We start from the raw sequence: 27,996 nt of genomic DNA on the forward strand, positions 1-27,996 counted from the left end.
TGGAAAATTGGCCAGTCTCATGGTACTCTTTTGTCGTTTTATCAAGAATTGGTTCATTCAACCTCGAAATACTCGACCGAACAGCCTGTGAATCATCAATGATGCCATTTACATTATCTTTTCTTCTTCCTGAGCTGGAGGTCGCTGACCAGAGCAGGTTTTTAAATGACAAAGCCCATTGATTTTCTAAGATTACTTAATGTTTTAGATGTTGAATTTTCTTCTTATAAGGCTTGATCAACTACATATTATCACAAGAATCACCAGTAATTGAAAAAAAAAGGAAGAATGAGTGATCAGAAACCAATGAGAATCATTCTCGTTCATGGCTCCAGCCATGGCGCTTGGTGTTGGTATAAGGTGATGGCTGAGCTTCTATCAAAGGGATATTCAGTAAAAGCTATTGATCTTGCTGCTTCTGGTGCTGATTCGAGAAAAATTCCTGAAGACGTCTCCACCTTCGATGATTATAACAGCCCGTTAATTGAGTTCATGTCCACAATTCCAGAAGGAGAAAAGATTATTTTGGTCGGTCACAGCTTCGGCGGTCTGAATTTGGCTTTCGCCATGGATGCCTTTCCTGAAAAGATCGCCGCTGCTGTCTTCGTTACTGCGTTTTTGCCTGATACCACTCATCAACCTTCTTATTTTATCGACCTGGTAATACATATTATGAACAGCAGGCCAGTGCAATTATTCAATTAATTACCCATAGAAAAAGCATTTCTAATATTACTTTACTTAAAAAATACAGCAATTTCAACAACTTCTGAATCGAAAGATAGAACCTGAGATCAATCTCGTCGTGGTTCCAGGAAAATCAGAACCTTTGATTACAATATGTTTCGATTCCAAGTTTCTCGCCACCTACCTTTATCAAAACAGCTCCTTTGAGGTAATTGTCTTATTATCTAAACTTCTTTAAGATGAACGTACATCTTTGTTTCAGCTAACAAAAACTGTAACGAATGGTTAGGATCTGACTCTGGCGAGTGTAATGATGAGAACTACATCAACTTTTTCTGAAGATTTAAAGAAGAAATCACTGTTGGCAAAAGGAGGTTTTGGATCTGTCGATAAGATGTATATTATCTGCAATGAAGATGCATTAATCAGTAAGGAGCATCAGCGATGGATGATTCAGAATAATGGCACTGTGAAAGAGATTATGGAGATCGAAGGAGCAGATCATATGCCAATGTTCTCTAAGCCAAATGAGCTTTGCCAATGCCTTGCAAGCATTGTTGACAAATATTATTCCATTTGATGACATTTCTTAGATAATCTACTGAAGATTTATGCATTTTCTTGATGTATCAAGATCCATTTGATCACAAAAATGATATAATATGTTTGTTTGTATGAAGATCTATCAATGCAAAGGTTTAAGTATTTCGTGTAAGTATTGGTTGCTTGTTGAATTGAAGAAATTAATCTCAATTTAGTAGATGTTGTCAAAGAACAAATACGACTTCTCATGCTCTGCAAGCCGGCCCTGCCGGCCCTTTGAATCAAACTACGTTGAAAGTCATAGTTGCTTGCATTTTCCTCTCTCCATTCAAGTCCTGATGATCTATCGTTCTTCTTGTATGATTCCGGCTTCATTTGGGATTATTTTTGTAATGCTTTCTAAAATATCTATGTAGTACAAAAAATTTTTATTCAGAAAATTTTGGTAATAGAAAGCTGCTTTAGAAAGTAGTAAGAAAGTTGTCCCAAACGAAGACTCGATCTTAACTGCGCATTGTGTTGTGCTTTGTTATGTTTGTCGCTCCTCATCTTGTTGATCCATCATCCCAGCTACATCGTATGGCTTTCTGATCATGTTCGACGACGTAGATTGCTTGCCACTCTAATTTGAAGCAATTGTCCCTATTGGGAGTTATTTGACTTCAATTGTATCATTGTGCTTCATATCAAGGTATGGTGTCATGTTGACTTCAAATTATAATTGGTATGTCATCAAATAATACATCCTATTGAGCATATATGTAAATACAATATTTGAATTCAAAATTTTTAAAATTAAATTTAGAATTATCTAAACTTTTGATTTTAACAAAGCTTATAGTCCAATTGAATGTCTCGATTAGAAGAATTCACTGACAGCAAAAACGATTTAATCTGAGTTTAAATGAGCCCAAATTAGGTACTTAAAATGTGGTTGAAAACTTCTAGAGAATACTTAAAATTCAACTATATTTGTGTGCTTAAGATTATAACAAGTAGTTCGACCTGAAGAATTCAATGAGCCTAAGATCACTCAATTTTGAGATCATTAAGACACTTAATTACTAAAAAAATGTTCTATAATTGAAATAATAAATACGGATCATCCGAAGGAGTACCTTGAAAATTTTGCTAGACTGATGAAAATGTTACTCACAATCTCTATAGGAAGGGTGGTGTTTGATCTTGAATTTAGAGTGGAAGCTAGAAGTTTTGGATATAAAGCTAGACTTGAAATTGGAGAGAACTCTACCCATATGGAAGGTCCATCTTGACATTTGAGAATTGTTCATGCTTTAGAATTTTTCGAAATTACAATTTTGCACCAAAAAAAATTTTAACGGCCTAATTTATGATTTCAACAGCATTGACTTTTATATTCTAAAATATGGGGGCAAATGATAAATCGCTAAAAAAAATTAGTTTGATAAAGCACAAATATCAATGCAATATTTAGATTTAAAACTTACAAAAATTAAATTCAAGATCATCCGAACTTTGATTCAACAAAACTTATAGTCAAACTGGAAGTTTCAGTAAGCAACTTGATGATAGAAATCTAATGAGCTTAAATTAGGTACTTGAAGTATGTTAAGAAGCTTAACGATACAAATAATATCTAATATATGTATTCTTATGATAAAAATGAGCAACTTGATGATAGAAATATAATGAGCTTAAGATCTTGAGATCATTAATATATTTCAATGTTAAAAAAAAAAATTATAATCTAGTGAAACAATTCGTGCCATTTTATGGTCTTTTTCCTTGAGGGTTCTTCACATAAAAATTCAATTGTCTTCTATGAAATACTTTTATATTTGTAGATCTCAAGATCTTAAGCTCGGAACTGAATCGACACTATTCGGGTCAACCCGAACTATTTTTGCAAATGGGTCAGTTTTTCAGACCCAATTCCAACTAGACCCAGGGACACGACAACGCCGACAGCGGCGTGTTGGAAGTGGCGGGCCGACTACTAACGCAGTGGCATCTGTCAAGCATCGTCACTTGGGACAGTGGGGACGACGAGATGCGACGCGTCAACAGCGGTCAGGCAGGTCAGAGCGACAGGCAGACCAACGCGGACGCGACCCGGGACAGTGGGGATGCAGATTGGCCTCGCTGCCTCGGGAAGCGGTGCGAGTAGCTTCGGTCAGGCATGGTCAACGCGGGTCATTCCCGAATTTCCAGGTCAACCCGTACCTGACCTAATTTTTAAAATAGAGTAAATAGCTTTATACAGCTTTAAGGTTTCTTTTAGATTATTTAATTCGTCCATTAGGCCTAGTTGAATTAATTGGAAATATTTTTCATAGATGTTTTTTTTTATATATTTATGCTTGATTAGTTTTTTGTCTTTATTTTTCTTGGTTTACTCAATAATGTGACCCAATAAAAAAAATGGAAAAAAAAATTTTGTGTTGTTACACTTGTCTAAAAGCTAAGAGTTTGTGTTGGGTGCTACATCACCTTGTAATTCTTGAAGTTGTTTGTGTTTTGCTTTAAACATTGAAGCTTTAAAAATTCCTTATTTTAATGATTGTTATGTCCTCGAATATTCGCGGCGGTAGAGAGTGATAAAGTTTAACATCTTAGCATTGTACGAAGATTCAGCACTACGGTTGTAAGTGAGCCGAGCTTATCGAGAGCTCAAACTCGAGCTCGAGTTCGAGCTTGATGAGGCTCGGCTCGTGAGCTCGCGAGCCGGCTTGAAATGATAATATTTAGGGTATTTTAAAGAAACTAATGGCAGTCGGCTTATATATTATATTCAAACGTTGCTTTTAATGTTTTTTTTTTTTTGGACATTTAGGTCATTTAAGACAAACACACACACACACACAACGCATACACAAAGACTCGAACCCAAGACCTCTTAGTTTGAAGCATAAGCTCTCAACCAACATGCCAAGGTGAGTTGTCTCTTGCTCTTAATGTTAATTCATATAATTTCATTGCATCGTTTCAAGTGAAGGCAGATTTTTATTAATGCAAAGTGTCCTTTGCAGCTTGTCATTATGACAACATTTTAAGATGGCATTAACTTCCAAAAAAAAAAAAAAAGATGGCAGCCATTCCTAGGTGGGAAAAAAATAAAAACTCCATTTGAAGGGACGGAAAATTAAGAAGTGGACGGGAAAAATAAAAAATCGGATGGATGAGAAACCGAGCTTATAGTTTGACAAGATTGAGTTCGAGCTCGTTTTCTGAGCTCAACTCGAGCTCGTTTTCTGAGTAATGAGCTGAGCTCGATAATGCTAAAAATCGACTCATTTACACCCCTATCCAGCACACAAGCAGATGAAAGAGAGGGTGTAACATTCATAAGAGACGCCATAGTTTTTACGTGTAAACCCCTAAAAGTGATGAAAAATCGACTCCTTTACACCCCTATCCAGCACACAATCAAAATAGGGAAAAAACCCAAAGAACAAGGTACGACCATCCCATGAACTGAGAAGCCCAACTTCTCAACAATTAGCGCAAGAACCAACAGCCAGAAAAAACAACAGACACCAAGAAAAAGCACGGCCAACTCAGGAACCGAGCAACCAACAGCCGAACATCCACCAATGAGAGGCACGACTAGAAAAAAAAAACCAACAGCTGATAACTCCAAATACCAAGCTCTGCTTTTTATTAATGCAAAGTGTCCTTTGCAGCTTGTCATTATGACAACATTTTCAGATGACATTCATTTCCAAAAAAAAAAAAAAGTTGGCAGCCATTCCTAGGTGGGAAAAAAAATAAAAACTCCATTTGGAGGGATGCCACGCAGAAAATTAAGAAGTGGACGGGAAAAATAAAAAATCGGATGCATGAGAAATCGAGCTTATAGTTTGAGGAGCTCGAGTTCGAGCTCGTTTTCCGAGTAATTAGCTGAGCTTGATAATGCTAAAAATCGACTCGTTTACACCCATATCCAGCACACAAGCAGATGAAACAGAGGGTGTAACGATCATAAGAAACACCAGAGTTTTTACGTGAAAACCCCTAAAAGTGAGAAAAACCAGGGGGTCTGACCCAGTTTGAATGAATCCATGTCCATTACAAAATAAGGCCCTTCCTTAAGAAGAAGGTCTTAGCTTGATGTGGCAAATATACATCATACATAGTATATTACACAGTGGGAGTTGGAAAAATCAATGTTGACATGTTTGTTTGGGCAGCAGAACCATAGTCGGCGAGCGATGTAGGTCGGAAGAACCATAGTCGACGGGTGACAGAGGTCGGAAGGACCGTAGTCAGCGAGCGATATAGTTTAGAAGGATCGTTGTATAACGATCGATGAAGGTCAAAAGGATCGTTGTATAGCTTGCCCTAAAGGAAGCAGACGCGCGTTCAGTCGTTCGGTTGTTCCTCATTTGTTCTTCTAATCTTCCCTTCAACTTCAGCATTTCGAAACCTTCATCAGTATTTTTCTACAATTTAAAGCCCTCATCTTCGGCATTTGAGTAATGACCGACCTGGAGGTATTTTTTGAAGCCATCTTCGCTCGCTCTCAACCCTTGGCATTTCCATTTGAAATCTCTTTGACGTTTTTTTTTTTTTTTTTCAATATGAAGCATGAGGTTTGGCATAACAGAGATTTTATTTTTGCTTATGTACTTAATGCTAAACATTAAACGTGGATAAATTACAATGATTTCTTGGTAAGATGAGTTGAGAAAAAAATTATTCATAGCATTTCTGTTTGTTAATATTCTCTTCTATTCTATGAATTGTATCAAAAAAGAGTTTTTTTTTTTTTTGTCTCTATTGGCAATCCATGTACCATTTTGATGCAATAAAAAAAAAACAAAATTAAGATTGCAACAAAAAAAAAAATTGTCCTCTTTCCAAATGACAAAATACACACTAAACAAGACACAACAAAGCTTTTAACTACTTTTAGAAGCCATTATATTAGGACAATACACTACGCAACTACCTTGCAACTTACAAATTTTTAAAGAGAAAAAAGATACAAATAAAAGAGTTACCATAGAGAGAAGAAAGAAGCTTTTAAGTCTGAGACGAAGTTTAAGAAGATAGGGAAGTCGAAGAGGATAGCTCACGAGCTATTGAAAACCCAAATGTTTCATTCCAAAAATCATCACTTAACTCTCTAAAAAAACAGCAAACATCCGCTTAAATAAGAAACATGGAAACCAAACAACCTACCACAAGTGCCACCCATTCACCAAATCAAAATAGGGAAAAAAACCCAAATAACAAAGCATGGTCAACCTAGGAACCGAGCAACCCAGCTTCCCAACAGTCAGCCCAAGAACCAAACAATTAGGAAACCCAACAGACACCAAGGAAAAGCATAGCCAGTCCAAGAACCAAGCAACCAACAACCGAACAGCCACCAAGGAGAGGCACGATGAGCCAAAAAAAACAACAGCTAGCTGAGAACTCCAATCACCAAGCAACCAAGGACAAATGAGCCAAGCCCAATAAGAGAAAAAAAGCCCACAAATAAGTACCCATTTGAAATTTTTGCCTACATCAATTCTCTCTTGATGGAGAAATCTCATCTCCTGATGAGATGACTTTAGAACCTCCATCAAGCGCAGACTGAGCCAAATTCAACTCCCAAATCAAAGCAACATATTTCTTTACGATCATCTCTTTTTCTCGATTAAACTAGGCTAAAAGTAAATGCTTCTTACTCTCAGATTTTTCAGCACAAAAAAAAAAAAAAAATTGAATTTTATAAAACTTGTTCTGGAGTGAATTGGTAGAGTTTCCTTGGGATGTGACTCATTTGCTTGTTGGAATTTAGACTTCAAAATCACTTGGCTGATTTTTGTCAAAAATAGATTCTATTATATCATGATTTTTCCATTTTTTATTAAAGACTCAAAGAAAGAAAAATCCACTACAACCTAATACTTTTATTACTCACGCCAAGATGGCTGTATTTTCCTTCGTCCTCATTTAGGAAATATAAAATAAAAAAAAAAAAAAAAAAAAAAACTTTGTATTCCTTCCAAATGACAAAACATACACTAAATAAGATAGAACAAAGCTTCTAACTACTTTTAGAAGCCATTACAATAGGACAATACACAACATAACTACTTTGCAACTTATAATTTTTTAAAGATAAGAAAGATACAAATCCGTAGAGAGAAGAAGTAGGTAGAAATCTGAGACGAAGTTTAAGAAGACATGGAAGTCGAAGAGGATAGCTCTCGAGCAATTGAAAACCCAAATATTTCATTCCAAAAATCATCACATAACACTCTAAAAAAGCAGCAAACAACCCCTTCAATAGGAAAAAACGGAAACCAAACAACCTCCCACAAAGTGCCACCCATTCACCCAATCAAAACAGGGAAAAAACCCAAAGAACAAGGCACGGCCATCCCATGAACTGAGCAGCCCAGCTTCCCAACAGTCAGCCCAAGAACCAACAGCCATAACACCCAACAGACACCAAGAAAAAGCACGGCCAGCTCAGGAATCGAGCATCCAACAGTCGAACATCCACCAAGGAGAGGCACGACCAGACAAAAAAACCAACAGCTGATAACTCCAAATACCAAGCAGCCAAGGATAAATGGGCCAAGCTTAATAGAAGAAAAAAACCCACCAATAAATACTCATTTGAAATTTTTGCCTACATCACATTTTTCAGTTAGAAGATTATGATTAATTTGCATCGTCGATTTATAAATGTAAGTGTACATTAACAAGAGCACCATGAGAGTTTAAATCATTCAGGAAATTGCCCACACTCAAAATTTTAATATATTAATTAATTATGTTAGGGATATTTTAGGTAATTTTGTAGCAGCCGATGCCCTATTTCGCCCAAGCACCATTTCCAAAAGCTTGGAATAAAGTTGCTTCTATATTTCAAAAAGAAAAAGGCACATCTTCTATGCAAATTGTATTTGTGTTTTACTAAAATCAATCAAATGTGCTGAGATTAAGTTTAATATTTGTTAAAATCAATGTTAGATAGTCATATTATTATGTTAATTTTATTAACTTTTAATAATATTATTATTTCAAACATCATTTGGTTCGTCCCCAGTCCCCAGTTTGGCCAATGGAATCATGAACTTATCCTTCATCCGGTTCATTGTTCAGTCTGATTTTCACAACCTTGTTTATAATTAAAAATAACCATCCCATTCTATTAATTTTTTTGACTTATATATCATAATAATTAGATGTTGACATACAAAATAAGTAAAAAAAAAAAATATTCAAATGGGTGATATACTAGAAATAATTATAAATAATTAGATGATATATTCGTAAATATGAAAATTTATTTAGAATATTTTGACTTAAAAATTTCAATTCTATTAACGTTATAAGATAAATAAAATATAAGATGATACAATTTTATCTTTGAATAAAATAATGAATTTAATTGAAATTTTATAATAAAAATAAGTTAACATTATTATAAATTTTCATATTACTGATATATTAATTCAAATTCCTTAAATTATAATAATTTCTTTTAGATTTTGAAAATAATTTATTTTTAAAAATTATTCTGGCATGTTGCTTTAATAAGTTAGACAGGATAATTTACATGTATTAATGTATCTTGTATTATACCATATAATAAATTGAACTATATTAAAATTTTGATAACTAATATATATATATATAATCATTCAAATAATGCATTAATATTTAAATAATAAATATCCATGATCAAAGCTTGAAAAAGGGTTTTTCCCCCTCCCCCCAAGCAATTTGCTTCTATCATAATTGATTCAACATATCTAAATTTGCAGTAAGTCGTTCATTTGACATATGACTTTATCTATTTTATTTTTTTAATATTTAATCATATAATTTAATTTTGAATTATACATACTTTAAAATTTTATACTTTTTTAAATAATGAGCACATAAATATATTTTATTAATTATTAGCACGCTTGTTCAATCAATACCATTGAAAACGTATCTTAGCTTCGCACTCTCATTTCCTAAAAAAAAATCGCACTCTCAAATAAAGTCAACCCAGCTACGCTCGTTGACTTCCTCATCTCCCTAACGTATCAAACGTGGCAATACTATTCTATTTGGTTCACTTATGTGGTCCACATCAGAGTCTCCGCCCCAACTTCCACATTATTGTCATTATACGAACAGAAGCCCATCCTTCCAATCACCAGCTGACACGTCATCCTACACCGTTCACATTGCTTCTTCATAATCCTCACCTCACCTCTCCTCTCTGCCACTTTCGTCTCTGCGATCTCCCGCGCCTATGGCCCTTCGCCGTCAGATTCTGATCTTCAACAAATCGGAGAACTCCAGCGGTTGCACGCACGATTGCTACGCCTTTCCGTCACCCCAACATTCGCTTCCCTCTCCACTTTCCTCCGACGACTCCTCTTCCGGTCACCATCTCATTGCCAACGTCATCATCCCCATCGTCTCCGTCGCCTCCGCCATCATATTCCTCGTACTTACCTACTATACCGTGCTCGCACGCCGTCGCCGCTGCGAAGGTGAACTCCCCTCAGTCGGCAACGTTGGTATCTCCGAATCGCAAGAAGGTGAGGCCGATTACCCTGTTTGGCGCATTCGCACCGTCGGGCTTGATGAGTCTACAATCAATGCCATCTCCGCGAAACCCTACGTATCCGGCGTTGGTACTGCCGCAGATTGCTCGGTTTGCCTCGGTGATTTCTGCGAGGGCGAACTTGTTCGTTTTCTCCCCGCCTGCGGTCATGCTTTCCATGTCTTATGCATCGATACTTGGCTACGATCTCATATTAGCTGCCCTCTTTGCCGGGCTAAAATCATCGACTCCGTCGTTACTGTCGCCTCAGAAGGAGATGATTTCGGCTCTGCTTCTAGGGTTTTGGAAGAGCTAGAAGAGGATGAAGATATGGTTGTTACTGATACTGCTTTGGATTGCATCGAGAGCTCCACGCTTCGAGATCGAGGTGGTTTGCCAGAAAATGTATTAGGGCAGGAGTGGATGTCCAACTCTATGGATTCATTTCGGGCAAGTGATTTATCTTTAAGAATGGATCGTGAAGGGAGATCTGAAGATGGGGTTAATCTGAATAGGTCAAAGCAGGGCAGTAGTTTTAGCGAGGAAAGTCAACAAAAAAAAGCACTGGATGTTGGAGGAGGGTCTAACTCTGCAAGTGGAAGAATTTTCTTCTTTTCAAGATATGGGAGATCGCGCAGTAGCTCAGTCCTTCCAGTGTGATTGAGAATTGATACTTTATCTCTTGTTTGCAGCTGAGGATAATGAACTTCTTTCATATAATTGTTATGAAGAAGTTGAGATTAGCGAAGGTTGTGGTTTTCTATGGTTTCTAAAATTAGCTGATGCGAATAATTCATCTAGAAAGAGTTGCGATGAGGTTAGCTTGAGATCTATTCTATGCCCTGGTTATAGTTTAGAATTTTTATGTTATCTGTTATGTAATTCACTCCATAATTGCGGGGATAATGTAAGGCTTAGGCTCTCAATCCAAAAATTTGAGATCGAGCAAACGCTTTGGTACTTCATTTGTTAAATTGGAAATAACGGTTTACCCTCTCCTTTCCTTTCTTTCTTCTGTACTTGTACATGGATCCTGTCATTTAAACTTACAAATGTTGCACTGTTTAGGATTTTGAGCAAAAAATGTTGGTATTACCAACCTTTTGTTTTGGGCGTATCCTGATTATTACTTTCTTTTTTGTTTGCCATTTTTTTTCGTAATTCTTATAATGGGTTAATGATTGAAATGAAGTTTTATAAGACATTGAGTCGGAATGTTTATTTGATTGATTTTCCCCAATGGAAATTATAAGTTCATAGATAGATTTAACATAATTTCATCACTTCAATTGAAGTATTCGGAATGTGCTTCTCTTTGGTTGGTCTAAATTACAAGAAGGTGCCAAGCTAGCTAAATTAACCTTGTGAGAGATGAGTGAGTTTTTATGTGCTATAAATCCTTATATTGATGATGCCGTTTGTTTGATTGCTTTACTAGGTTTCTTTTTAATGATGGCGCTATTTCTAACTGTTTTATTGGAAAATAGTGAGCAGTGATCTTCATCCCATGCATTGGAGTTCTTGTGTGTGGGATGGCATAAGTCATGGAAGCTGACAGAAATTTTATTCCTAGAGGAAGTGTTGAGTATAAGATAGTTAGATCAATGGCATTTAAGCTTAGAAAGAAGATTAAGGAAAATATGTGATCACTTCCTTTTTTATAATTCATTGTATGAGTTTGTGTGTGTGGACAAAAACGCACTTCAGAAAAGGGTAGTTACTTTCCTGCATGAAGGAGAAGATAAAAATGCACATAAAAAATAAAAAATGGTAGTGAATTTCCCACATGAAGGAGAAGACAAAAATACACATCAGAAAAAGGGTAGTGATTTTCCTCCTTGAAGGAGAATGCCTTTTCTCCTTAAATTCCTAGTAGAACACAAGATCAAATGTCCATTCATCATTTTCAAAATTGTGAAAATTTGTGACATTCGTATTGATGGATGTTATAATGTAATCAAAATTAGAAACCTTCAAGCACAAGATTAAATTTTCATGCATCATTTTCAAAATTATTGAAATTTATCATATATATTGATGGATATTATAATGAGTTTGCCTCTAATAAATCCATTAGTAAGACCGATTGAAAGTCTTTTTTTTTTCAGATTATCCAGGCCATATTCACTTGCAAACCTATTGAGCTTGTTTGAATTTCAGCTCACTATCACTCTTTTGAGTTTGCCAAGTCTTTTGCTAGTTAAATTTATTAATTCTATTTTGATGTTTAAATAAATGTGCATGGTTTGCTAACCATGGAACTCAAAATTTAAGTGATGGAGGTTATCTACTTATCAATGCACATCAATAGTGTTCTCCAAATTTTGAAAAAAAACTTCATGTCACTCTTTTAGACCTTACCAATAACATTCTCCAAAAAAAAAAAAACTTCAACATTCCTGTTTGCATATTTCTTGGGCAGCTCAATGGATCAACTATGCAATTAGTTACCTTAGTGTGGAAAATGAATAAGTGTGGCCATTGCTTTGGTAAAATAATATTGTTATTAAAGGCAAATTTGGCTTGAGCATGTGCTTGATCCCACATTTTAGTTGAGATGCTATAGATATTGGAGCCCAGGGTGCAGTTGATGACCTTTGCTTGCTCATATGTTGTTGTCAAATTTCTTCCTCAACACTTGCCAAAAGTGGTTCACAAACTTAACATTACATTTAGAGGTGATGAACTTGAGTATCCAATGTAGTTGAACAATCTCTTGAAAGAAATGATTATATATGTTGATGGCATCAGTAGTATTTCAACATGCTATAAAATAAGTCAAGTTTGAGAATCTAAAACTAAAACAAACACCGAGTCCTTCTTTAGTTATGCCATTAGCAGTCCCGGGATACAAAATCCATGCTTTGTCTTCCTAGATATCATTTCGGACGGGCAATGGAGTATAAAGGAAAGTATTTTGAGCTTGTCCTTCAGTTGTTTGTCATATTTCCCACCTTTGCATGAAGTTGGCTATGCCTCTCCACATTCATGGCAAAAATAGTTTTCAATGGTTGGTTCACGTCCCATATGTATGCTAGTCCACCATAATATATCTCTTGTATTATTAGTTCTCATATTGACTTAGTTGGCCTTCCTCTGAACAATTTTTTTTTTTAATGAAAGTCATTAGTATTTACATGTTGAAGGCATTTTAACCATGTCATTGAAATCTACATCGTCGACATATAAGTACTTTAGTGATTCAAATTCCATGGGCACAATTTGGATAGTAATAAAGAGGGTGACCTTCCTGCTTAAAGCTCCAGTCACTCGGTTGAAGCGACCCACATAATGTTTGATGTGGGAAGTTAACTTTTGAAAAATGCAGATCCATCGAGCATGCATACGACACTTTTTTTTAATTCATGTATTTTAGAGTTTGGTGATCAATATACATAATAAACTCCTTTTATATAAGATAATGTTCCTAGTGGTGTGCGGCTCTCATAAAAGCATGCAACTCTTAGTATTGTCCATTTTTCCTGGCTTCATTAAAATTTTTCACTAAAAACTTAATGAGTTGGCCTTCATGAAATAACTTGAATTTCAAATTTCCAATCATACAAGCATCAACTTCAACTTCAAAAACATGCTCAAAATTGAGAAGAGTAAGAGCAGGATCAGAATTGTTGAGCCATACTTGAGAAGAGTTCATTCAGTAAGCCATCATTCTTAGACGAAAGACACTGGAGTTTTGTGGTGTGTTAGCAATCAAAATTATAATAACTTCACTTTGTTTATTTTAGCACAAAACTTAGGAGTTGAAATGGTGTGTAGAGCATTGACTTGTTATTAACCAGGTTTAGGCTTAAGAGATGGGAGGACAATTTTCTTCTCACACTATTGGAAAGCATAGCTATTAGTGTTATACTGACCCCTGTGGTTGGAGGAACACCTATTGGAATTTTAAGATGTATTGCTCTTTTCTTTGGAATATATGTTCATTGCCTCTGATAACTTCCAAATAGATTGGAGGGTTAACTGGTCACTTATGGAGTCTTTTAATTTTCTATGGTAATGAACATGGTGCCTTTCTACCTCAGTTAGATCAATCTGAGCATTGTGCCTATAAAATTGTTTGGTACATTCACCAAGCAAGCACCCCTACTTGTGAAAATTAATTTTTCTTTGTCTAGAAGCTAGTCATAATCGATAAGTACTAAGTAGGGATTGTTCCTTCAATAATTTTTGCATCCAGGACCAAGAGTGAATAAGTTGTTTGCTCTTACTTCGTCAATGGGTCTATAGCTGCTCCCACTAGCTGGTGACGACAAACCATGGTTTGTTAAAAACCCTTGTCCCCACTTCTCCTACTGTGTCAGATTCAGACATTTCCTATCTTTGAGGTTTCCATGAAGAAGCATCAAGCTTGGAACTGGCGGAATCATCAATAAATTTGTCTATGAGGCTATCTATTGAATCGAGCTCTCCTTGTGGATGATTATAGAACTTCATGTGGTGGTTGTTCTTGATTACTCGATTCAATTTTCCCAACCCCAAGTTAATTAATGATGCTTGTTCCTCTACCTACAACAACTTTGATCCTCTACATGTCCAAAGAAAGGTTGTTGAACCTCTACTATAGTGCTGTGAGGAATGCCCAATGAGCTTGCATGTCCATATCTACGTCTTTATGCGGTGACTTTATTTGCCTCCATTAGCAATTGCTCAGGCATTCCAACTCTAACACAATTTTGGTGTATTGAGAAGTCGGAGGCACTATTTAGGTGAATCGTAGAGGATCCTGACCTTCAATGGAGCATAAAAATTGAAGAGTTCCTTCACTATTTTTTTTTTGGAAAATTACAGCTGCAAATATTTATCCCTATGCTCTTCTCATCAAGTTTTGTAAAAGACTCTTCTAACAAGAACAGTTTGAATGTTCTTTTGGAAAAAAAGGGCATAACAATCTAAAAGTAAATAACAAATTTGAGAGAGAAATAAAATAATAGAGGACTAAGCTTTGAATAATGTCTTGGGCTGAGGAATGCTTTGAATGGGCTGCTAGGTCATGGAACTAGGTGCGCTGTTGCATAACTAAGGTTAGATAGTCTAAACCATGAGGGGAAAAAAACGGTGAATGGATGGGCTGCTTGTTTCTTTTCAGTTCCTTACGATACTATATGAAATCTTTTCACGTTCTACTTTTATATTTGTTTCAAACTCTTCTATTTGAAAAATGAGGATTTGCTAAATGGATTTCACATTAAAGAGGGGCACAACATTTGTTGTTTGGTAAGGGCTTATTGGTATAGTGATCACGATGGCGGTCTCTTGCAAAGGGAGCTGTCATAGCAGTGTGCATTTCACTAATTTTTATGAGTTGCATTATTTCATGTGATGTATGTAATGGATGCTCTAGCTAAACCTTGTGAAAGCGTTAAAGGAATGTGTTTGTTGGACGTAGGAAAAAAATCCAGTTAACCTCTTCAAGGATTTAGTAATTGGTGATTTAACTTCCTTTTGTTAGGGACTGGTTACTCTGGTTGGATAAAATATGCATTGCAGATGCTAGTGGAATTCGGATACTTTCTAATTAATCTGGTTCAGAAATTTTGATGGTGTTTTCAAGGTTATTGCTTGGTCCAAGAGCAAGTTTTTTTCTTTTTGATTTATTCTATTGATGCAGGACTAAGTATGATTGAAATGAATGCGTTAAGAACTTGCACGTATTTGAATAAGACAACAACAACAACAACATCAAGCCTTTGTCCCACTATGTGGGGTCGGCTACATGAATCCTTTTTCGTCATCGTGTCCGGTTAAAAGTCAAATTCTCATTTAAATCTAATAAAAAAGATCATTTCTAATATTTTCTAACCAAGTCTTTTTAGGTCTACCTCTACCTTTCTTAACATAAGTCAAATCTAATATCTCAACTTTCTTAACCGGGTCATCGGGAGGCCTTCATTTAATGTAACCAAACCATCTAAGACGACTCTCTCTAATCTTATCTTTCACTGGAGCTACTCCAACCTTTTCACGTATATGCTCATTTCAAACGTTAGCCACTAAACGACAATAGAAAACAAAAGAGGGGAGGCTTCGCTTAGGCCAAATCACATGCTAAGAGCGAGAATCACCAAAGTAATTAGAATTTTCAACAGATGCACATTAAGTAGATGTTCAATAGAATCTCCAGGTTAACAATGAGATTAGAAAGCATATAAAATCAAAACTCAAATCCTACATTTACTAAGCAAAGGCAGAGAGCTTGGCACGACTCCTTGTGCTTGAATCACAACCTACAAGAGCAGCGGATTAGAAGAGAATTTGAATAGGGGAAAAGGTTCACCCTTGTCGTGGAACGGAAGTGATTTTGCCACTGAACATTGGCAAGCTGCTCTTCGATTGCTTCGGCCAAGGTAAAGATGATACGATCCAGATATTTTTCGGCGGAATTGTCTATTTCAAGGTTGACGTCGAAGAATGTTGACCAGAGGATGTCGACGTTTCCTTGATTGTTGTAGACGAAGCCGGAGTCAAGATCGGGATCGGCCATTCATCGATTCCGTAAGGATGAAGTGTTGGCGACGAAGGTCTTCGCTTCCCTTAAGAACTCTTCTTGAGAGAAAAAGAAGTTTCTCTCAAGGATTCAAGTGGAGAAGAGGGAGAGAGGTGGCCGGCCCAAAGATGGGGCTTAGGGAAGAAATATGCTCAGATTTTGGAAGGTGGGATGGAGGGAAATTTAGGAATTTGTTTTCCTAATTAATTCTTAATTTTGTAAAGAATTAAAAGGGGAAGGGATGGGCGGGGGGGAGGGCTAGGAGAGAGGGTGGGGAGTTTTGAATTCTTCCCTAAGGGGGAGGGCTTGAAGTTAGAAAGTATTTTAAGAGGTGGGGACCTAGGGGGGGTGGGGCACGGCGGCATAGGGAGAGAGAGGGAGGGGTTTTGGAAAATAAATCAAGCCTTCTTGATTTGGATTATTAAATTAGGAAGGGTTTAATTAACTCCCATTTAATTTGAAATTCAAAAAGGGGCTGAATTTGAAAACTTTCATAAAATAGATTCTTATGTTTGGAAAGTTTTTTAAAATTCAAAATTTCACTGAATAATTGGGGCCCAAAGCCTTCCAATTGAGGTAGGGTGAAATATGGAAAGTATTAATGGGGAATTTTGGAATTGGAAGCAAGGAGAAGGGCTAGGGCCGGTGGTTAGGCTAGGGATTTGGGTGTGGGACTGACGGCTAGGTGGGGAGAAGGATGATTGATTGCATGGTGGTGTTAGGCCGGTGGCTATGGGGGAAACGGCGGATTGGTAGTGGCTGGTGGTGTGGTGGTGGTGGGATGAAACCGACGGGTTTGGAGGGCCGACGGTTGGAGCTAGGTGAACCGTGGGATGGAGTAAGAAAGAAGGGAGGAAGAGTAGAAAAGAAAAAGATAAAACTAACCACGAACCCGGATCCTTCCAAGGTTGGTGGGTAATTCACTTCCCTCTCCAAGGGATCTCTTTCTAAAACCTGTCAAGCTCTTACAAGAACTCAATATGCAGAAAATTTTATAATTTATTCATTCATTAACTTTCAAAAGAAAACATAAGGGCTATAGATAGCCTCATACATTGGACGAGAAAATAAAAAGACGACTTAGTCCATTGGGCTTACACATGACCACCCTTAAGTAAGGGGTAAAAAGAGAAAAATAACTAAAACGAATACAAAAGCAAATAAATAAAAACAAGTACATATGAGGACTCAAAAATATATTGGCGCGATCGTGGTCTTAGATCAACGACCACGCCTCTGGTAAACTTTCCATGCTCTGATGTCCCCATCATCTATTCTTTTAGTTTGTATTCCCAACATATTTAGAAATAAGTCATCTTCTTTAGGCATTAATGCTGAAAATAGTGAAGTGAGTACTGAAAACCGTTGAGACCTTTTGCAGAACCTGTCAAACTTACATACACACAGATTGACCCAAAAACAAAGAATAATTAATGGAAATATTTGGTATTGTCACATTTGGTATGTTCTACAACAGAACTTCAAGTTGCAGTTCATTACCTTTTGCCCTTCTTTTGTAATTTCTTGATGATTGATTAATGTGTTTCCTACGTGTAGATACCTTTTTTTTTGTTTCTTATTTCTTGATTTAAGGTAGGAAGTGGTGACTAACACTGATTTAGCTTTGTTGTTATGAAAGTTTTATGATGGATTTTTTTAGTAGGACATCCGCTTAAGATATCTTAATCGTTAACATAGACACGTCCTGTATGTAATATACAGAGCTCTTAGGTTATCACACTACAGTTGTCAATATCATCGTGGAGGTTAAGGGGCCAATATTTGAACGAATTAGTTCAAGAAAATGCTGGTAATCAAATTCTACCACTAACATAGCTATCACATTTTTCTAGTGGGGCTTCCAATATTGAAATGCAATGCTTGTTTAACAAATTTGCGGACATCTCTCTTGAATTGTAGCTAATACCCCCAATTAAGCTTGACTTTTGTGGTCCTTCAAAAACTTGTTGGTTTCTTTGATTGAACTAATCATTTAATAGTAATTGGATTAACTTAGGAGGGGGGGATGCATAAGGCACAAAACTTGGGACAAGCGTCTCTTTTTATATTTGTAATATTACAGGGGACCACGTTTAGCTTGCCTTGCAAATATTTGAGGATGTTGATGATGTTCAGCATTGGCGTTTCAAGTTGAACTACTTTAAGGCATCTATTTTTGTCCTTCTCTGTTCCTATGCCCAGATTGCTGTTTCAATTATGTACCGACTTTATTTTCATTTCACATCTATTTATTGCATATTTTGATTTTTGTAGGTCTTTTTTTCCATGCCAGTGATTTTTTTTTTTGGATTATTAACAGAACATAAATGGGAAATTTCGTGGCTTGATTCAATGCCAAATAGAAACTTCTCTTTCAGATTTGAACACCAATTTGGCATAAGATGGCTTTCCTTGTTGGATTTTTAACACTCTTATGTGTTGATCGTGAAAGAAAGCTAATCAAATGAAGAGGCGAACAACATTATTTGCTTGAAATCCTTAAAAAAATTTAGTTTTCTATGTCTTGTACTTGTTGATGTGAGCCGGTTTAATACATAACGATCGGCTTCATGTTACCAAAATATATAAAAAAAAATTATTAAGTATTATATCAGTTGTTTTAGTCCATGTCGTTTGGGTCTGGGCTATCAAAATCTATAATACCCTTTATTAAGTCTTGTGCCGCCTGGTTTAGTCCATGATTAATAGATTTGGATTAATGAAACAAAACAAAAAAAAAACCTGTAGGAAGTCTTAAATGAGCCAATCAGTTCATTTTGATTGGTTCTTGATTTCCGATTTATTATTATTATTATTATTATTATTATTGGTTTAGTCCATGTCGATTAGGTCCAATAACCAAAAAACTAGAAAACGTAGAAAATTTTATATTCGGTGGTGCATTTCATGTTAACAGGATCAATGCCAACAAAATCTAAAAAAAAACCTTTGTTTTTAGTTTAAACTATGTTGCCTGGGTTACAGTTACCAAAACTAAATAAAATGGTATCACAAAATGAGGATGACAATATCATGCTTTCTTCGATTTGAAATTAAGGGGATGTTTGATTAGAGGGATTTTAAGTGTACGCATTTTAAATACAAGGGTTTTGAGTTATTCTGTGTTTGATTGAGAGTAAAGTAAAAAACAAAGGTATTATTTGAGGAATTTGAATTTCAATTCTTAGTTCATTTTTTGCATATTATGAAATCACCGGAATAAGTAGATTTCTAAATACACTGCATTTCCCTATTTGCTCATGACCTAGGGCTTGAAACCCACATTACGAACTCCACATTGTTCTTGATACCAACATTGTTTCTGACCCTGATTGATCTAACCAACATTGCTTGCCTTGTAAACCCATAACCTTTGTTGTTTTGGCCATCTTTTACACTAACGTTTTGAAGATTGTCGTGATCGACCATCGCCATTTTGAAGCTTGTCATGAACAACGTTGTTAGCTTACCCATCCTCATCGACCCACCAGGTCACCCCATCACCAAACCTACCATCAGACCTGACTCCGCTCTGCTCAACCTGTAATTGTGCTCTAACATTAAAAAAAAAATGATTCTAATTGCGAACAAAAACTAAATTCTTGAAATTTTATTGGCAAGCAACTAAACATCACAAATAATTTCAAATTTATTAATTTTGCTTTACATTATATTTAGGATATAGTCAACCCCACAAAGTATGATAAAGATTTGTTGTTGTTGTTATTATTGTTGTTTGTTGTTATACTTATTTAGAAAATAATTGATTTTCAAATACTTGCAACAAAAAAGTCCTTATATGAATATCAATGAATATTAATCCTAAACCATAATGAAAATCATGTGGATTTTTAGACGAAGGTGAGTAGCCACCGTTGTGTTTTATATATATTTTATAGCATTACTCAGAAGTTTACAGAAAAAACGTTATTGCTTTGGAAAAACTGTAGCTGGATCTTGCATCACTTCTTGTTTGAAATCTCATGCTATGGTGTTCTGTTATCTGACAATATACAAACTGATAATTCGTTCTTAAACTTCACATGCTCTAGCATGACAAATCTCTCACGGAACTTGAAAAGAAGTACATCACATGTGAATAGCTATGTATTCTGATTTTACTTGTGAAGAACTCCAACAGTCTTCTAATCCTGGTAGATGATATTTTTTTATTTTATTTTATTTTATTAACAGTATATCTTTCATTGGTTCCTTCGTAATAACTTCTGAAATACTTGATTTCTGTCTGAAATTTGCAGGATGCAATTGTTTTCAATTTTAACTTTTGTGATGCCTCTTTAATCTTCCCAATGTGCCCGATAAAGTAATTAATCCATCTGGGCAGAGCAGTTTTCATCTGTACTTGGAGAGCTTTTCATGACATGGAGAATAGCTGTCAGGTAAATAAATCAAAACCTCTGCAAGATTCCTTTGTTTGTTTTCACTTCTCTTTTTAACAGAGCTCCATCAGAAAGAATAGTTAGATATGTGCAGTTGGATCTAGCAAAATTTTCATCAATAGAGTATAATATCTAACTTCTAATATTCTGATAGGTTCTGAGTTTTTTCTTACACCTGCTAAATATAATTTATCATCATTGTTTTTGGCCATGAAGTTATTGGACTATATCATATTATCATGCCATGTGTTGTTCTACTGGGTGGCGTTAGAATACTTTAGTCTTTTTTTTGCAGAGAACATTATACAAATACCTACCATATCAGCTTGCATTTGATATTTTTAAGTACAGTACTATATTATCAAATGAAGTGAATATTGTCAATTAACATAATGTATTTGTCCATTAATATATTTAGATAAACATAATAACAACAACAACAACATCAAGTCTTTATCTCACTATGTGGGATCGGTTACATGAATCTTTTGTTTTTTTTTATTCACTGTGTCCTTTTAAGAGTCAAATTCTCATTTAAATCTAATAAAGAAAAATCATTTCTAATACTTTCTAATCAAGTCATTTAGATAAACTAAACTATCATTTAATATATTGGAATCAAAACCAAATATAAAGTGTGAAGTGATGAACATGCAATTGCATTTCCTCCAATTCTGTTAAATCAACCATAGAAAACATATAAATATACTTTGATATGTTAAATCAAACATAAAACAGTATAAGGTCTTCAAATAAGATTGTTATTTTGAATTTGAAACCATCAAAATGTTATTATTTATAAAAATGTTTCACGCCTTCATTTAAATACCTAATTTTAGCTTACTTTTAAATGCCGCCATCCTTATCAATTATTTTGTCCATGGGACCAACGGTATAATGGGCTGTTAGGGGTCCCATTAGGCCAATGGTTTTTTTTTTCCCCTATTTTTTTTGGATTTTACGTAAAAACCCGTCAAGCAAGAGAATATTATTGACGTGAAGAATATTGTGTGAAGCATCCGTGATGCATGTGGTTCAGGGATTCTGTTCATCTTTTCGTTGTTATGTGTAATTTGTCAAATGTAGTTTGTTCTTTGACAACTAAATATGTTGTTTATAAATACAAGCTCGAAGAAACTTTTTACAGTAGATGATCTGCCACTAGGAAGTAGGAAACATTTCAATAATTTTTTTGATCTAAATAGTAAGTACTTTTGCTAATTTCGTGACTTCCATAAATCAAGTAGAAGAAACTTTGTGTGTAGCTCTTGTGATTGGTAGTGATAGAAAGCTTTTTATAACGGAACTTTAGGTTTCAAAAATTGTTTGAAAAATAATTAAGCAGGGGCATCCTGCATCTTTTTTCTCACTTTTAGATAGTGAAATCTAAATTTAATTGATTGAACATATAGTCTATGAATGAGATATAAATTATAAAAAAAGAGATTAGAATATCTTGACCAAATTTTAATTATGATGGATCTAAAAAATATTATATTTATTATAATAAGTATAATATAAAATTTAATTGATTGCAAGCCTCAAGTGCAAAGTGTAAAGTGCCAAGTCTTGTGTATAAATATTAAGTTTATTTATAGAGCATTTTAAGGAGAGATGAACACTATAAATTAAAATTATTTTTTAATATCATTTATGCTATCTATATTGCTAAAATTATTTTAGAATATCATTAAAAATGATAACTTGATTATTGAAATATATTGAGAGCTACAAAACATGTTTCTATGGATTATGAGCATTGGATAATCAATGATGCTATATGGTTTGTATAGTATGATTTATAGATCCTATAGTACTATATAAATCGTATGACACTATATGGATCGTATAAATGATAATAATAATAATATATGATTCATAATCATATAGTACGATCTAGTTCAAATTAGTTGTTAAACTAGTTTTTTCAATGTATAAAATCAAAATATTAACATATGTAAATCGTACAATACAATGTGTATCAGATTGTGCAATCTACTGAACTTTTTATTATGAATGATTCAGTAAATATAACTGGTAATAATACTTAATTAGGTGGACTTGATATTTATATGCCAGTTAAGCATATTTTTAATAGTGTTAATTGTTATATATGACCTAAAAGTTTCATTAAAAAAATTTAAGTAATGCAAAAAATAAGAAAAAATGAGCTTATATTATGAGATCATTTGGAGAAAATTTGGAGAGAACTTCAAATTGTTCATCTTCTAATCAAAATCTCCTTTGGCCCTTGCATTTCTTACTCAAATCTTTTAAAAGTCTAATTGTATTTGATTGCTCTTATTGTGAACATCTTGCAATCAAATTTTTTAAGGGATTGTATAAATTATAGTCATAGGTGATATCCATTGAGTCACCTCCAAGGCTTAAGTAAAATTATTTTGGTTTAAAAATATTTTTTATTACCTACTGAGTTGTACTAGGGGTGGTAGGTTCTTCACTTTGAAGTAGGAATATTATAATTTAATGTAGAGGACTAGGAGTACTAGGTTCCTCGTCTTGACTAATTAATACTTCGACTGGGGAGAACTAGGAGTCACTTGCTTCCTGCCTTGCGGTGGAACTATAGGGTGTCTGCATTACCCATTAAGAAAGAAATTGGTATAAAAAGGTTACTTCTACTTATAGATTGAAGGAGAGTAGTTTGTAATAGCAAGCTTTAGTGGGGATCCTAATGCCAAGTTGATTGTCTTCAATTGTTCTATAGTTTAATTACACATTTACTTGTCACTTCTATGTCTTCATGCTCATGTGGTGATTTACTTAATTAATGATTTTTATATTAAGTTCTTGAGTGAATAAAATCATTATGCTTAACTAGCATACCACTCTCTCTTTTGTATAATTATCTTTATATCATCATCATATTTTATTTGGTTACTTGTTTAATGGTATTGGTAAAAATTATATATTTATAAGTTCATGTAGAATAACAAATTACTCATATAATAAATGACATGAAAAGTGAAGCTATCTTTAAACATATGGTTACTCTAATCTAAGCTTTTATTAACTCTGAACACATTATTTACAGATCCATCTAAAGTAGATAGCAGCTTGAATGACTTATCAGCACTATGAGAAGAACAGAAAGTACAATTACAATACAATCGAATAAGATTATCTCAGCAAAATCTCTGCCTCTTCTTGGTTCTTCAACACAATTTCATGAACGGCGGCTGCAATTTCATCCACTGAATTCAGCTGACAGTCATCTTCTACCTACGATTCATAACACAATCAAACCATCAATCTAACTACAATAGGCTAATGAGCTCTGAAACTTCTTTATAATTACCTTGAGGTTGAAGGAATATAAGACCATAGGTTCAACAGAAGTAACATTGAGGTGTAATATGGTGAGCTGAAGATTCTGAAGCCCCATTACCAGCTTCAGGAGTTGCTTCGGCCGCCGGCATGATAGCATCTTGAGGTTGGCATGGCTCTCCACAATTCCAACTTCGATGTTGGCTATCGATGGCGGCGAAGAATACTGGGGAGAGGTTAAGAAACAAGCCAGTGGATTGGTTTTGGAAGAGAAGGTTTGTTCTTCTGATTTTATTTGTTGCTTGAGCTGTTTTTGGACTTCCAGGAACTGGAGGAACTGTTCTAGCTCTTTCACAAAGTTTATAGCACCGCTTATGATGGAAGCTTGATCACCCTGAACAAAAGTAAGTAGCAAAAAAAAGTTTTTGAATGGGATTGCAGAATGAAATTGTTCTTGCATCATTGAAAGCACTTAAAAGGTTTGTTGGATAGGGCTTCTTAACTAGTTTAATGTTGAACAAAACTGATGCTTCTAGCCAGAGCTTTCGTTTGGGACGGCTTTCTAAATGCTTCTCAAAGCAGTATGAAAGCTGTCCGGAACGAAACTTGAATTAGAAGAACAACTTTCTTTGGAGAAATTTGGTTGGTAAAGATCTTTTTTTGAAACTGTTTCATAAAGCATAGAGATAGAGAGAGAGAGAGAGAGAGAGAGAGAGAGAGAGAGAGATAGAGAGAGAGAGAGACCCTTTGGACATAGGAAGAAGGCATGAGAGATCGCAACAGAGCAAGATAGTAATTCATCTGCTTGCGCCGGTTTCTTTCCACGGCAATGTGGGTCATTCTCTGGCTCTCTACTTCCTCCTTATTCTTCATGGCCTTGCTCCTTCTCCTCTTCTTTCTTCCACTCCCTTCTTCTTCTTCAACTCCGGCCACCAACTCATCCTTTTTTCCGGCAGCCGCCACCTCCACTGCACATTCAATTTCATGCGTCGGTGGCGATAAATTCAAAGAATGTGTATTCCATTCCTCAAATCCCTGCTTCATAGAACTGTAAGAAACGTCCCAATTCCCATAGAACGCCTGCTCTTCTTCATATAAGTCCTTTAGATTGCAGCCTAGGAGATTATGTGGGAAGACCACGGCTTCCAATGCCATTTTTTATCTCTTCTCAGTGTTGAACACAGCAGAAGAAAGTAAAATTTGATGCTTCTGAGTGAGGGGTGGCTGGTTTTTAATAAGAGAGGAGAAGAAAGGAATGCCACGTGCAAGAAAGGAGACAAAGGTGAGCTATTTAAGAAGGCAAGTGTTTGGAGTGTATTTTGGAAGTAGTATTATATATATATGGAAACAGTATGAACATTTTTTATTCACTTATGAAGGGTATGTTAATAAATATATAAATGTCATTAGAATATAAATAATTGATTAAATTAATAAATTGATATTAACATTTGGGCTTCATAATTGACACAATCCGAAAACTTGACCCGAATTGTAACCGGGTTGAGTTTGGGTTTGGGATTTCGACTCGTTTTTAAAACCGGGTTGAGTTCAGGTTGACCCCGAAATCCGAAATCAATCTTGTTTGACCCATTTTTAATTGATTTAGGAGGATTTTAGAAAGTTGTTATGAAATAAGTAAATACTATTTTCAAAAAATAATAAACCATGTTGCTCAAACTGAATTAAGCTTAGTTTATTTTAAATTGATTGAAGTAAATTTTATCGTAATTCGATTTAGCTTTAAATAAATTAAATTAAATTAAAATATTTTAGTAAAACATACCCAAAACAAGTCGGGTTTGGGTCCGAAAAATTGACTCGTTTGTAAAAGCGGGTCGGATTTGAGTTGTGTTAAAAAGTGTCGAGTCAAATTCATATTCGACCCAAAATCCGATTTTGACAACCCTAACATTTCTAGTTCCATAAATTATTTATGTTTTGCAATAGGATTATATGTTTAATAATTTATATCATATGTAATTATTTATGATACATTAAAGCTCAATTACGATTTCAATTTTATAATAAAAATGATTAAACCACTTCAAGGTCAAGCATTCAAACTAACATATAATTATAGGATCTGTGAGTTTATGACTGTAATTGTGGTTAATGGAGGAGAGAGAAAGAGAGAGGAACTGTGGGCATGTGAGCTCTATGCTTAGCTTGTTTGTTTTTCTCTTCTTTTCTACTGCAATCATCTACCATCAAGTCTCAGCTCTATTCTCGAGGGCTTCAGATTATTTGCTTCTTAATTTTGGATTTTCTCCTCATGATTAACTCAATTGAGTTCATTTGTGTAATTTAAATTAGGGCATCCTCATTTGCTAATTTTTTTTTAGTCTACGGCCATATAAAAGGGCCGCCCAATAAGACAAAGTTTGAATCAGGAATTGGACCTTTAAGCGGCAAGCTTGGCCCAGATTGATATGGATCTGATCCAGCATTGAAATATATTAATCGAATATTCATTTTTTTTTAATCATATTTAATATAATATCTGTTATACATTTCTAAAAGGAGTTTGTTAATTATTCCATGCATGTATTCATTTACTTGTGTAGTTCAGCTTTTAAAAAAATTATGATAAATGTTTATAAAGTAATAATTTTGTGAGAAATATTCATCAGAAATAAAGATTTGTTATAGATTAATTGTTTCTTTCAAATAAGAAAAATGATATATAATATGATAATTACTAAGGGAATTTTTGTTTTTTTTTTTTACGTGAAAGGGAGTAGCTCAAATTTTATTCAATAAAAAGAAAAATATAATGACCAAAGCAAACCAAAATACAATAATAAACATGGAGAGCCTAAACTCCAAAGGACGAGCTAAAATGATAAAAACAGTATAAATGAACCCAAGAAATAACGAAAGCTACAATCCAGACGGACTCAATAATGTCAATCTTGCAACCACCGAGCAGTTAAGGACGAACCATCCATTGGAGGTAGGAAGCCACCAAACAACCAATCGAGGCTCTCAAAAGAAATAAGCAACAACCCACAAGTCAATGAAGAACCACTAGTTAGGAACTTACCACCAAATTTGCCAGCAATGCAAAGCCAACCCGAGGAATGTAGAATTGTTTCATTATAGTTTGGAAAGCCGTCAAACCTATAAAACAAGAGTCCCCAAAACCTAAAGCCAAGTCTAAACAAATCCCCCCATCCAAAAATAAACTCGGACCAAGCACCAACACCAAGCTTACCACCAGCAAACATATGACCATCCCCGTAACAACCAACAACAGAAAACCCATGATAAAAACAAACTATTTTTTTCTTAGATTTACTTTTACATTTATTGTAGCATCACTTGAACCTGCATCATGAACACATGCGGCCCATAATTACTAAGGGGATTAATTTATGGACTAGGGTTTTGTTTGGGATAATTTTTTTATTGTTTTATAAAATAGTTTTTAAATACAATTTTTTTTTTTAATTTGAAATTCTTGTACTATAAACTTGTTTCATAAACAGTAAGAAAGTTGTTCCAAACGAAATCTAAGTTTTTGTTTGGGACGGTTTTCTTTCTGTTTCTTAAAGAAATTTCTTAGTATAAAAATTTTTTATTTTTGTACTTGAAAGCCGTTTTAAGAAATAGTAAGAAATTAGTTGCAAACGAAATCTAAATGGGCAGGAAAGGTGGGATCAATAAAATCTGATGCAAATTCGTCAATGCAATGATTGCATGCAAAATAATTGCAAGCTATAGTGCTCGAACTCAAAGAGAGTTCCATGTAAAGTAAGCTAGAAACATAATTTTGTTCTTATGTTTCTTAGATCTTAGTGCTTTACATGTAAAGCTTTTCTTAGTGTTCTACAGGGAAAGGGAATTTGATTATTTTTCATTTGAAAATAAATTATTTTATTTTCAAAGATTTGTCATCATTTATCTAAAACATTAATATTTAAAGTAGATTAAACAAATAGCTATCTCCTGATTTTCAATTATGTATCATCATTAATCCAATTTTATGAACAATTGAAATGATTGTTTTTACCTCTCCAAAATAATCTCTTTTTAGT

General features: G+C 34.8%; 3 protein-coding genes across 6 annotated transcripts; 2 read left to right on the forward strand and 1 right to left on the reverse strand.

Moving 5' to 3' along the window:
* The first annotated feature begins 294 nt into the window (after positions 1 to 294).
* On the forward strand, positions 295 to 1,347 carry LOC110116726 (methylesterase 1). Its single transcript, XM_020850425.2, has 3 exons — positions 295 to 660; positions 755 to 895; positions 977 to 1,347. Exons 1-3 carry the CDS (start codon positions 307 to 309, stop codon positions 1,265 to 1,267), a joined length of 786 nt encoding a protein of 261 aa, XP_020706084.2. The 5' UTR covers positions 295 to 306; the 3' UTR covers positions 1,268 to 1,347.
* Positions 1,348 to 9,422: 8,075 nt separating this feature from the next.
* LOC110116720 (RING-H2 finger protein ATL52-like) lies at positions 9,423 to 23,894 on the forward strand. Of its 4 annotated transcripts, none has more exons than XM_028698588.1 (3): positions 9,423 to 10,580; positions 20,528 to 20,668; positions 23,763 to 23,894. In XM_028698588.1, the coding sequence occupies exon 1, from the start codon at positions 9,467 to 9,469 to the stop codon at positions 10,421 to 10,423; it is 957 nt and encodes a 318-aa protein (XP_028554421.1). In that variant the 5' UTR covers positions 9,423 to 9,466; the 3' UTR covers positions 10,424 to 10,580; positions 20,528 to 20,668; positions 23,763 to 23,894. The 4 variants fall into 4 exon arrangements, with proteins under 4 accessions (XP_028554421.1, XP_028554419.1, XP_028554420.1 ...); XM_028698586.1 differs by having other exon boundaries at positions 23,739 to 23,869; XM_028698587.1 differs by having other exon boundaries at positions 23,746 to 23,867.
* On the reverse strand, positions 23,772 to 26,539 carry LOC110116721 (transcription factor bHLH94). The gene is made up of 3 exons (XM_020850421.2): positions 24,701 to 26,539; positions 23,988 to 24,350; positions 23,772 to 23,911 (listed from the first exon to the last, which is right to left on the reverse strand). Exons 1-3 carry the CDS (start codon positions 25,109 to 25,111, stop codon positions 23,810 to 23,812), a joined length of 876 nt encoding a protein of 291 aa, XP_020706080.1. The 5' UTR covers positions 25,112 to 26,539; the 3' UTR covers positions 23,772 to 23,809.
* Between the last annotated feature and the right edge of the window lie 1,457 nt (positions 26,540 to 27,996).

Source organism: Dendrobium catenatum, unplaced genomic scaffold (genome assembly GCF_001605985.2).
Source record: "Dendrobium catenatum unplaced genomic scaffold, ASM160598v2 fragScaff_scaffold_1116, whole genome shotgun sequence".
NCBI classification, from domain to species: Eukaryota; Viridiplantae; Streptophyta; class Magnoliopsida; order Asparagales; family Orchidaceae; genus Dendrobium; species Dendrobium catenatum.

Excerpts from the sequence above, each read along its gene's own strand:
- LOC110116726 (XM_020850425.2), top strand. The coding sequence starts at position 307 with ATGAGAATCATTCTCGTTCATGGCTCCAGCCATGGCGCTTGGTGTTGG. Across the intron at positions 661-754 it reads CTTCTTATTTTATCGACCTG|CAATTTCAACAACTTCTGAA; the intron begins GTAATACATATT and ends TAAAAAATACAG. Across the intron at positions 896-976 it reads ATCAAAACAGCTCCTTTGAG|GATCTGACTCTGGCGAGTGT; the intron begins GTAATTGTCTTA and ends ACGAATGGTTAG.
- LOC110116720 (XM_028698588.1), top strand. The coding sequence starts at position 9,467 with ATGGCCCTTCGCCGTCAGATTCTGATCTTCAACAAATCGGAGAACTCC.
- LOC110116721 (XM_020850421.2), bottom strand. The coding sequence starts at position 25,111 with ATGGCATTGGAAGCCGTGGTCTTCCCACATAATCTCCTAGGCTGCAAT. Across the intron at positions 24,351-24,700 it reads CTTCTTCCTATGTCCAAAGG|GGTGATCAAGCTTCCATCAT; the intron begins GTCTCTCTCTCT and ends ACTTTTGTTCAG. Across the intron at positions 23,912-23,987 it reads TATATTCCTTCAACCTCAAG|GTAGAAGATGACTGTCAGCT; the intron begins GTAATTATAAAG and ends TATGAATCGTAG.